Raw genomic sequence first — 12,005 nt, 5'->3', positions numbered from 1 at the left:
TAAAATACTTTCTGGAGACAGAAAGACACAGCTCTTTAGATTCCTTTATTTGTAAAATGAGTGGACTGGTTAAAGCAGAAAGCAAATAAGCATTGCCTCAATGGCTCAGACTAACGGTCTACCTAATCCAGTATTTGGTCTTTGACAGTGGCTCCAAAAGATGCTTGGAAGAATGATAAGATAGCTTCTCTCCATGACAATCACCCTTATGGTTAAAGATGAACCTTCTGAAATCCTCTCTTCTCCTTCCAAAAATTCATTATGGCTTTCTCATCAAGTTTTTCTTCTACTTTTTGATATTTTTGCTTCCACAACTTCCTGTGTTTCCAAATTCCATATGTATACCCCCTGCTCTGAATCATTATTAATTAATTTTGTATTTGTTAAGTGCTTACTATGTGTTAAGCACTGTTCTAAGCACTGGGACAGATACAAGTTAATCAGGTCAGAGACAGTCCTTGTTCCACACAGAGTTCAAAGTAAGTAGGAGGGAGAAGAGGTATTTAATTTCCCATTTTACAGATGAGGAAACTGAGGAACAGAAAAGTTAAGTTGGTGTGCCCAAGGTTATGCAACAGCAAAGTGGTAGAGCTGGATTAGAACCCAGGTTCATGTTCTTTCCACTAGGCCACAGTGCTTCTGAAAAGAGGTATTTTCTTTTGTCTTGAACCTACCACTTTTCAACTTTGATAAATATCTCCCAGTGCTGAAACAGTGGGATTTAGTCACGCCAAACCATCTCAAACAGTAGAGTATTTAATTATCATATTTTCTTAAACAAAACTACTTAAAAACTACTAAACAAGCAGTACTTCCCCTTCCAAGAAAACCTTCCCTGACCTCAGTCACGCCATCATCTGAGCATTCCTGAATCATTCTTAAAATCCCAGGTATGTATTTTGGATATTTACACTTTTTTTTTTTTAGACCTTAGGCACTTGATTAACATCTACTTTTTGGTATTTCTGTGTTTGTTCCATTTTCCCCATTTGATTGTAAGCACTTCTGAGGCAGAGACCACAGCAATTCTTTTCTAATTCCTTACAATATCTATTACAGTGCTCTGAACAACTAGATGATTAATAAATCCTGTTGACGATCACAACAATGCTTTCTAATGACTGAAATCTAGGGCTCAGAATCAGGAAAATGTATGTTCTATTTCTGGGTCGTTCAATAGCTCATAAATGGCCCCAGGTAAGTCATTTATCTTTTTCATGCCTTAATTTCCTTCCTCCTCCTACAGATTCGGAAGAAGAGTCCATTATCTACCTCCCAGGGATGTTGACTATGATGTCTGAGGTTCAATGAGAAAAGCATTACACATTATTATAAGATATAATGCTCCTATAGTGTATTAAAAACCCCTTACATTTGGAAAAATTCCAATTCTTCATTATTTATTGAAGGCTCTTTCTGGAATATAACTCTGCAATCTCCCAAATAATTACCCAACTTAACATTAGTTCTGAGAAAGGTTGGAATTGGGGAGAAAAAACCCTAACAGAAGACTGTGGTTCAAGTTTAGAATCTCCTTGGGTGTTTCTTTTAATATAAGTCATAATAAATAAATAGAGAAGCAGCATGTCCTAGTGGAAAGAGCATGGGCTCTGCTGCTTGCCTGCTGTGGAATCTTGGGTAAGTAACTTATTTTCTCTGAATCTCAGCTTCCTTACCTATCAAATGGGAATTCAATACCTGTTCTTCTTTCCATTTAGACTGAGTCTCATATGGAACAGGGACTGTGACTGACTTAACTTGTCTCTACCCCAGTGCTTAACAAATGCTTGGCACTTAATAAATGTATAACAAATACCACAATTTGAGAGAAATAAGAATTTGAGAAGAAGAATCTGAGAATCCCACAGTCTGAGAAGCAGCGTAGTCTAATGGATAGAGCCTGGGACTGGGAGTCAGAAGGACCTGGGTTTTAATCCCGGCTCTGCCACAATCTGTTGCATGATCTTGGGCAAGCCACTTAACTTCTCTGTGCCTCAGTTACCTCATCTGTAAAATGGGGATTAAGACTGTGAGTCCCTGATTAGCTTGTATCTGCCCCAGTGTCCGGCACATAGTAAGTGCTTAACAAACACCATAAAACTAAAAATAAAAAATTGGTATTACTATTATTTGTACTGCTTTGATAAATACACAATTCAAAGCTAACTATGGAATGATCTTACAAGCCAAAAAAATTAAAAGTGGCTGTTAGAGAACAGCTCATCCCCACGGGAGAAGAAAATGTCCTTCACTGTTTCACTGCAGGCAGCACTATACCCAGATACTGCTGCACATAAGACACCTTCCCTTCCATGCTCTAAAATAGCAAAGCGGGTTTTGTCAAGGAATGGTCTAATAGGACAATACTGGAACAGACTTTCCTTCTCTGCTCTGCTACATTTCACGAAAAGAGGTCACAGATTCACTCCTAGAACAGGAGGGCCTCAGCACACTCCTAAGAACTGAACCATGAGGTGAACTAACTGCTTCCATTTCTTTCAGTCGAAATGGATTCATGTAGCCTTTTAGGCACAGAAATAACTCAAAGGAGAAAACCGAGAGGACCAAAAACTACCTGACTCTCTGACATGCCACTGGAAATACACTGAATAAGTTGTGCTAGCATCTAAAATCCCTTCACAGGTGGTTCCACGGAAAATCACAGTGCTCCATGTATATTTCTTTGGTTTCAGCAAAACTGTATTATTTCCCATTTCTTTAGAAAAACAAGGCAACCCCTAGAGAAAGAGACACAATCATGCTGTTAGTTGTAATGGCTTTTGAACACACACTGCAGTGCAATGCATTGTACTAAAACCTTGGGAAAGTAAAAGCTTGGGAAGCAGAGTGGCTTAGTGGAAAGAGCCCGGGCTTGGGAGCCAGAGGTCATGGATTCTAATCCTGGCTCTGCCACTTATCAGCTGTGTGACTTTGGGCAAGACACTTCACTTCTCTGTGCCTCAGTTACCTCATCTGTAATATGGGGGTTAAGACTGTGAGCCCCATGTGGGACAACCTGATTACATTGCACTTACAATAGTGCTTGTTACATAGTAAGTGCTTAATAAATACCATCATCATTATAGAACCCTGGGACATGTTCCCTGCCCACAAAGAGCTTACAGCTCATGAATACTGTTATCCTGGGGATAACCAAATGCACCTCTAAGGTGGCCCAAGACCAAAGTGCATGGAGTAAAACCACTAGGAAAATGGCAGCCTTTGAGGACTGGAGCTACTAATGGGTTAGTTGGGGTCCAGGGTATGTGGGAGACCAGTGCAACAGCTCTAAAAATTGGGCTTTGGAGCTTAAAGCACAAGCATTAGGGAATTATGAAACTGTCACTGTGCATGCTCCGAGGCAGTGCCTCAACCCTTCCCCACATGCCTTGTTTACACAAACGGGATGTCACAATCCTAAAGTGGAAAGCTCAGAGATTCCATTTTGCTTCATGGCACTTGACCAATTATTCTATTCATTCATTAATTCATTCAATCACATTTATTGTGTGCTTACTGTGTACACAGCACTGTAGTAAGTGCTTGGGAAAGTACAGTACAACAATAAACAGTGTCCACACGAATTTACAGTTTAGAAGTGGGGAGACGACATCAATACAAAGAAATAAAATTACAGATATGTTCATAAGTGCTGTAGGGCCGGGAAGGGGAAGAGCAATGAGAGCAGGGAGATGTAGAAGGGAGTGGGAGATGAGGAAGAGTGAGGCTTAGTCTGGGAAGGCCTTACGGAGGAGATGTGCCTTCAATAAGGCTTTGAAGTGGGGAGAGAGTAATTGTCTGTCAGATCTGAACACCACTCCAATTCTACAAACTTAAATACAAAACAGCCACTTAGAATACTGTTCTAGTGTTCACTTAGAATACTAGTTAATAATACTAATTATGGTGCTTGTTAACCGCTTACTGTGTGTCAGGCCCTGTTCTAAACACTGGAGTAGATACAATTTAATCAGGTTGACACACCCTCTCTCCCACTTGGGGCTCACACTCGCAATCCCCATTTCACAGATGAGATAACTGAGGACCAGAGAAGTTAAATAACTTGTCTAAGCTCACACAAAAGATATGTGGCAGATTCAGGATTAGAACCCAAGTTATTCATACTCCCAGGACTGTGTTCTATCCATTAAGCCACTCTGCATTTCCATGATGGCCTAATGGAAAGAGTGCAGGACCAGAAGTCAGGACACCCAGGTTCAATTTTTTCTATTTTTATCTCAATTTTGCGGCCATGGGCAAACCACTCAACTTCTCTGGACCTAACTTTCCTCCTATGTAAAGGGGGATTAAGAGAGCAGTTTTCCCTCCCTTTGAGATTGTGAGCCCCTGGTGAGACAGGGGCCTGTGTCCAAACTGCTTATCTGATATCTACTCCAGTGCTTAGTACAGTGCTTGGCACAGGTAGTAAGTGCTTAATAAATACCATCATTTCTATTATTACTACTACTATCACCTTTGGGCCACATCTGGACACAATCCTTGCTTGGCAGGAATTCAGGCAGAGTTATCTCATTGAGAAAAGCTGGTTCTCTGAAGAAGGAAAGATTGACTCACATTTTGAAATTAGGATCATTTTTTTCCCACACTGATAATGTAAATACCTTTGTCCAAGAGCAGTTTCTTATGCAAGAAGATCCCTGCTGCCATCTGGATTGCTAAATTAACCTCTGGAGAAGGGGCTGAACAAGGCCATAATTCATGCTTTTCCTTCAAAAAATAATCTCTGCTAATTAGCTCTATGTAACTTGGAACCTTCAAGAGCTTGTGAACTTTCCCTTAAACATTAACTCCAATCAAACGGTTAATGATGGAGACTGTGAGATTTTCTGAAATGACTTCCTCACTTCTAGCAAAGATTGAATCTTTCCTTCATTTATGTGTTTAGTTTTCCTGAGTTCGTTATGGGCAGGGAACACTGTCTATCAATTCTGCTGTATCGTACTCTCCCAATCACTTAGTACAGTGTTCTGCACCTTGTAAGTGCTCAATAAATAGGATTGACTGGTTGATTGTTCAACAAACCGACAAACTGGTTAAAGACTTTTCATCTGGATGGGTAGGCTTTTATATCTCTCTCCTTAGTAACTACAGAAACTACTTCGCTAAATGAAAGGTCATATAACAAAGATAAACAAATTTCAACATTACAGTAATAGTTCGGATCTTCAAGAAATATTTATGCTTAATGATTAAAATAGGAACTGGGCAAATGTTCATTCCGAATAGGAGAAAGAACCCTCAAGGTACCACCTTACTCACTGGTGCAAACTGTCACATTTAAAAAGGCCATTACTTTTGGGCCACCATCCAAGTCATTTCCAAATTCTTAATAGCTGCAAACCAAATCAAGGAGAGAAAAAATATGTTTCTCAGTCCTTGGGCTGTTTTGAGCAGGAGATTGGAGCCTGGCATCCATATAGGACCTTACACCTGCTTAAATTGTCAATGGTTATTTTCAACAAAACAAGGAAGAGAGAACAAATCGGAACTAAAGTTCTAGCAGAGCACAATCTTTCTTCCAGGCCAGATCTGCAGTACTGAAATTGCCTGGGCAGGTTACAAAATTGCATTGATCTGGTTTGGAATTGTGTTTTATTTGCAGCAAAGCATCGTCAATTCAGTTGTCTTCAAGTCAAGTGATCCAATATAAGCTAAGCTTTCCTTTCTCTTCATTTATCGTCATTGAAGGGGGCCTATCTGTTAAAGAAAGCCACTTCCAAAGACCTGAATTTTAATCTTAATCCATTTATGGCCTGGTGTAGTGGCTAGAGCATGGGCCTGGGAGTCAGAAGTTCATGGGTTTTAATCCCAGCTCCCCGACTTGTCTGCTGTGTGACCTTGGGAAAGTCACTTCACTTCTCTGTGCCTCAGTTGCCTCATCTGTAAAATGGGGTTTGAGACTGTGAGCTCCATGTGGGACAGGGATCGTGTCTGACCCTATTAGCTTGTATCCACCCCAGTGCTTAGAACAGTGCCTGGCACAAAGTAAGTGATCAACAAATACCATAATAATAAGAATTACTATTAAGGGGTCAATACCAGGCTTACTTAATACTTATGTCCAGTATCTATGTGCAAACAATCCAAGTATAAATTACCATATGTCAAGATGAGGAAAGTTTTAAATTTTCAGGTAAGCAATAATGCATGACAAAATAAGAAGTAATCAACCAAGGAAAGAGTCTCCTGATCCTATAACCAATAGTCACTCACACTATTTAGGTGTGGTGGATGAATCTCAATTGCTTGCATAGTATTTTCATGATAGCAAAGACTATCAAGGGTCGGGAGAAGCTGTCTTAAGGAGTTCTCTTCAGGGATGACTGAGCAGAATATCTTTTTGGTTTACAAACTGAATTCAGACAACACTTCAGTAATGAAGTTTTTATAGTTTTCTGGAATATGCCTAGTCCATTACTACTGGAAATGATGTTTGGTCTGACTACTAAGAAGCCCAGAGAACCAATACTATTATTTGTGGTGAAGATAAAAATGAATTTCAGCCACAAGAATACTTAATAGAAGATGGGCTTATACTGATCTTGAGTTTTCAGTGGTTTTAAGTCCATCATTATTTTGGCTAAAGTAATCAGTACATCAGAGACCAATCTCATAGGTAAGGACCTCCACTCCCAAGTAGATAATAGAGCTTTCATTTCTTGCCACACACCTGCTCTCTTGTATCCAAGTGTCAGATAAGGTCTTCACCCCATTGCATGGGAATTCCACACACAGTGGAAGTTGTATTTAAGCAAAACACCAGCTAAAGCAGACATAATCACGCAGAGAGTAACCCCTCGCTTTAGCTTCAGTCCCCATAGTTTTGTTACCTTTTTTGATCTTGCCATGAAAGTTAATGGCATCCACAGAAGCGGTAACAATGTTGGTCTTGCAGTGGCGAGCAGCCACAATTCCAGCTACCTCGTCCATTAACTTCATGGTGACACCTGCAGAGAGAAAGAAGGCACATGGTAACAGAAAGAAAGAGAATGCAATCTCAAATTCTGGAAGCTGATCAAAATGGTCTAATTTAGCATCAAGATTTGCAACTGAAAAATGACAGGTGACCGTATAATAATGGCATTTATTAAGCATTTACTATGTGCCAAGCACTGTTCTCAATGCTGGTAAAAGTAAAAATAATAATAATTATGATATTTGTTAAGCACTTTCTCTGTACCAGGCGCTGTACTAAGCGCTGGGGCAGATACAAGCAAATTGGGTTGAACACAGTCACTGTCCCACATAGGGCTCACATTCTTCATCCCCATTTTACAAATGAGGTAATTGAGGCCTACAGAAGTGAAGTGGCTTGCCCAAGGACCCACAGCAGACAAGTGGTGGAGCCGGGATTGGAGCTCATAACTTTCTGACTCCCTGGCCTGTGGTCTATCCAATACACCCTGCTGCTCCTCAGAGGCTGAAGAGATGTTCCTATTCTTATTTATTGTTGCATTAACTAAAGTACCAACTTGAAGCTTTTGAACAAATGAGTAAGGCACACCACAGAACACCAAAGCTCGATTCCAAGTTTCTAACAGAATGATGACCCTGCTTACTATATCCCTAGTGAATATCAAGTCCTGCCAAGAATATCTAGTTACAAAATGGGCTTAGCTGGAGAATACTATGAGGATACAGTGCCTTTAAATCCTAACATGCAGATGTCATGGCCTTCTTGGCTGGAAATTGCAAAAACAACTGCGGCTATTTATGATATTAGTACCAAGCAAAGCTTTCTGAACTGAGATATCCAGGATCTCCTTTGAACGGGGAAAAAAATGTATTTCATCTATGAAGTCTCATCCTCTCTTTTTTCTGTGAAACCATGACCCCTGTTAACAAGTCTTAGAAGAGCATGGAGCTTTTTCCATAAATCATGACGAAGCAAAAAAAGCACACACTAGATAATCTTTTCTTGTGTACATCTGAAGTGTCACCTAAAACTTTAGTGGCACGAAAGAACAGAAGTCTCTTATAGGATGGGCCAAATACACTGAAATAATGTAGCAAGAAGCCCTATTTAAAGTAAAGTGCACAGTGCCCTGCCAAGGACCTGGAAATTTATAGTAGTGGGGCCTTCTCTTGCAAAAATCCAAAGCTTATTAATCAATCATTTGATGACTGTTAAGTGCTTACTATATGCCAAGAACTCTACTAAGCACCGGGGTATTTAGATATGATAATCAAATCTGACACAATCCCTGTCCCAATTGGGGATGGAGACTGGGTACTTAAACCTCATTTTACAGATGAAGAGACTGAGGCACAGAGAAGTTAACTTGCCCCAGGTCACGCAGCAGACAAATGGCAAATTGAGGATTAGAACCACGTGTTTCTAACTCCTAAGGCCTGTGCTCTTTCCAGTGGTATTAAGTGAATGCTTACTAGGTACGGAGTATTGTACAAAGAGATTGGGATAGTACAATTCAATAGAGTTGGCAGCCACAGTCCCTGCCCACAAGAAGCTTAAAGTCTAGTGGAGCTTGCAGTCAGGTAAATGCTCAGCTCCCTAAGTGAGAGTAAATCATAAGATATTCAAGTTGGGAGTGAGGGCAGAAAGCAAGGTCCAACGACTAAAGTAGACCTTCCCTTCTGAAAAAATGAAGTCGTAGCAGGATTTTGCTACTCTGAGTCTCAGTGCCCTCATCTGTTTAAAAGAGCAATTAATGCTAATAGACCGTTCAGGCTTGTGAAGAGGGAATAGTAATAATGATTGAAAGTCCCTCTCCAGGGGCTTATTAATACTCTTAGGAGAGGGACATTTTCTACAGGTTCGGATTAAATACTCTCCCTAGATAGGGTCTGCTGGCTTTGCTGATGGGAAAACAGGAGGGAGAGATGAATAATTCTTCTCCGAGGAGCTGGCTGTCAGAGGCAGAGCGGCCAGCCAGAGCCTGCTCCTTCACTGAATTTACATGCATTCTGATGGGGCACAATAAAGGGCCAGGGATGGCAGAAGATAAAAGGTCTTTGGACTCCTGGGATCAAAGGGAGAGCATCTGTGGGAGGATTGGTACAAGTGGAGCTCTCAAATCAACCAGCAACTGGCCTACAAAAGCATTTCCATTCACCACAGAGCTCCTGAGTTATGCATTAACCCTGCAAGGGTGGCACTTAAGAAAAGTATTTGTGAGTAGGAGCAAGGAACAAGGCAGTCTGGTTTTTTCTTTCCTTTCCATTGAGAGAAAGATCCCCCAATTCTGGGTGTCTGTACATAGCCCCTGCCTGGAAAAGGCCCGGAGGGCTTTCCTGTTGGTGAGAGCTTCCTAAGTCTCTTGGAGCAACTTGTCCCTCTTTTGGGGACCATGTCTCCTGGGTGAACTCTTGTTTTGAAGAATAATTTCAGCCCATTAACTTAAGGATGGGTCACATTCAGTTCTGACTGAGAACATCTTCGTGCTCTCAGAGCTAGCCTGGGGCAAAGCCATGGAGTAAAGACATAGCTCCACTCCCTATGACTCCCTAGGACTCCCTCCCGCCCCCCAGTCTGTAAGCAGTTTCTGTTTATTGTTGTATTGTACTCTCCCAAGTGTTTAGTACAGTGCTCTACACATAGTAAGCACTCGATAAATAAAAGTGAATGAATAATAATAATAATAATGATGGCATTTGTTAAGTGCTTACTATGTGCCATGCACTGTTATAAATACTGGGCGACATGAAAGGTTATCAGGTTATCCCAGATGGGGCTCACCCCCCATCTTAATCCCCATTTTACAGCTGAGGTAACTGAGGCACAGAGAAGTTAAGTGACTTACCCAAAGAACACCCCACCTCCATCTGCAATTGTTCTGGTAGTGTATCCGTAGGGTTTTCTTGGTAAAAATATGGAAGTGGTTTAACATTGCCTCCTTCTGCACAGTAAACTTGAGTCTCCACCCTCGACTCTCTCCCATGCCTCTGCTGCCCAGCACAGGTGAGTTTTGACTTGTAGGAGACTGCCTTCCACTTGTTAGCCACTGCCCAAGCTAGGAATGGAATGGGTATGCCTCTGCTTGATTCTCCCTCCTGTAGTCGAGATTGGTAGAGTCCTGGAAACTCTCCAGGTGTAACCCTGAGAAGGGAACAGTAACCTCTAGCCTAGGGGATACCAAGTGTGTTGCCAGCAGGGCTTGCTCTATTTCCCCTTGTCAAGGACAATGTCCATTCCCTTTCCTTCACTCCAAAGCACTCAAAGGCAAGTTTGACCATCACATTTCCAATAGTGGGCTTACAAATTGGCCCCTTCTGCTGTTTCCAACACATCAGGTCACACCCAGTTTTTTGCCCCTGCCCTAACATGAGAGCAAGGAGGACGGAGAGGAGGGAAAGGAAGAAGGAAAGAAAATGGGAACAGCCAGAACATCACAGAGAGGCTGCTGGGAGTTGACATCTTCTTGAACAGTGTGGTGGTACACCCCCTAAAACCCGTGCCCCTTGGCTGAAGCTTAGTAGCCTCCAGGGAAACCTAGCTATGACCACTTGATTTAGGTACCAAAATGTGCTTCAGGGCTAACGCTCTGCATGTAAGTACATTTGTTTTATTTTTTTCAACTAGTTACAGGTGTCAGATCAACAGGCCAAGGAATTCAAATAGGGAAGCACTGTGGTCTAGTGGCTAGAGCATGGGCCTAGGAGTTCCAAGGACCTGAGTTCTAATCCCGGCTCCACCACATGACCTTGGGCAAGTCACTTCATGTCTCTGTGCCTCAGTTATCACATCTGTAAAATGGTGATTAAGACTGTGAGTTGCATGTGGGACATGGATGGACTGTGCATAACCTGATTTCCTTGTATATACCCCAGAGCTTAGAATAGTGCCTGGCACATAGCAAACATTTAATAAATATCATTTTAAAGAAGAGTCTTTTTAGCTCTAAGATAGTCTCAACCACAGGCAGTTACTGTGCAAGCTCCATATCTCTGGACTCAGGGCACCAGTACTGAGGTCCTTCAATGAGCTACACTTTAAACACCAATTTCATTATTAGAATGATTATTAGCAATATTAACTGCCCACGGTGAGGTTTGCCTAATGCACAATTAAACAAGCACACTGGGTTACCTCAAGTCATGGCCTTTCAGACTCAATAGAAATCTGCCCCTGCAATTTTTTAGCTACAAAAAATAGAAGCCAGTTCTTCAGTGCTCCTTGATGTCTCCAAGGACAGATATTCAGGTGAAACTGCATGTCCAAGATCTGGAATTTGCTTTGTTGGCCAAACTTGGGGCCATTCACTAGGATAAGGTGGACATTACATTGTAATTACATTGTAAGCTCCTTGAGGGCTGGTAACATGCCATTTGCTTGTATTACACCCTCCCAAGCATTTACGACAGTGCTTTAGATTCAGTGATAGACTCTCCTATCCAGATTATGATGGATGAGCATCTGACCGGAGATATGGAGACTGAGAACCTGTGTGAAGGAACTGATGCTGGTTTCAGTGGTTTTGCAGAGCACCACTCACCCTCTCTTGGCCTACCTGGTTATGTTTACTTTGGGGCATGAAACGCAACGATCAGTCAATCGATCATTGATGTTTACTGAGTGCTTACTGCATGCAGAGCACTGAACTAAGCATTTGGGAAAGTACAATAGAGTAGGTAGACATGATCTCTGCCTTTAATAAGCTTAGAATCTAGCAGGAGTGAGTAGTTGGGCGGAATGCAGCATAAGGTAAAGCACACATTTTTTACGTGCACGACCCATTTACCACTGAAGTGACCAGAGCAGAGTGCTGATGTTGTGCCATAGTGCCACGGCTCAGTAAGCAGTTATCTCTATAGCGGCTGTGGTCTTTGCTGCCCACACTAGCCAGCTTTTTTGTTTTTCAGGATTCCTGCTGGGTCTGTCTACCTTGTGGAATGTCCGAGGTGTTTCTTCAGTTGTAAACCTCCACCCCTGGTAGCACAGCCCCAGCAGGGAGAACTAAGACTAGAAGCCAGGACTCCTGATTCCTGGAGCAGTATTTGTTCCTCTGGATCAGCAGCAGGACTTA

At 41.8% G+C, this 12,005-nt stretch overlaps 1 protein-coding gene across 4 annotated transcripts in view; it reads right to left on the bottom strand.

The window, feature by feature from the left end:
* Nucleotides 1-12,005, bottom strand: part of ACOT7 (acyl-CoA thioesterase 7) — a 173,484-nt gene that overhangs the window by 62,246 nt on the left and 99,233 nt on the right. For all 4 annotated transcript variants that reach the window (XM_029065890.2, XM_029065891.2, XM_029065892.2 and 1 more), the window contains one exon: nt 6,852-6,968. In XM_029065890.2, the coding sequence (XP_028921723.1) occupies nt 6,852-6,968 (117 nt within the window). The remainder of the gene's footprint in view (nt 1-6,851; nt 6,969-12,005) is intronic.

Source organism: Ornithorhynchus anatinus, chromosome 5, assembly GCF_004115215.2.
Source record: "Ornithorhynchus anatinus isolate Pmale09 chromosome 5, mOrnAna1.pri.v4, whole genome shotgun sequence".
Classification (NCBI taxonomy): domain Eukaryota; kingdom Metazoa; phylum Chordata; class Mammalia; order Monotremata; family Ornithorhynchidae; genus Ornithorhynchus; species Ornithorhynchus anatinus.
The sequence above is the reverse complement of the archived record's forward strand: the minus strand, read 5'-3'. Positions and strand labels throughout refer to the sequence as shown.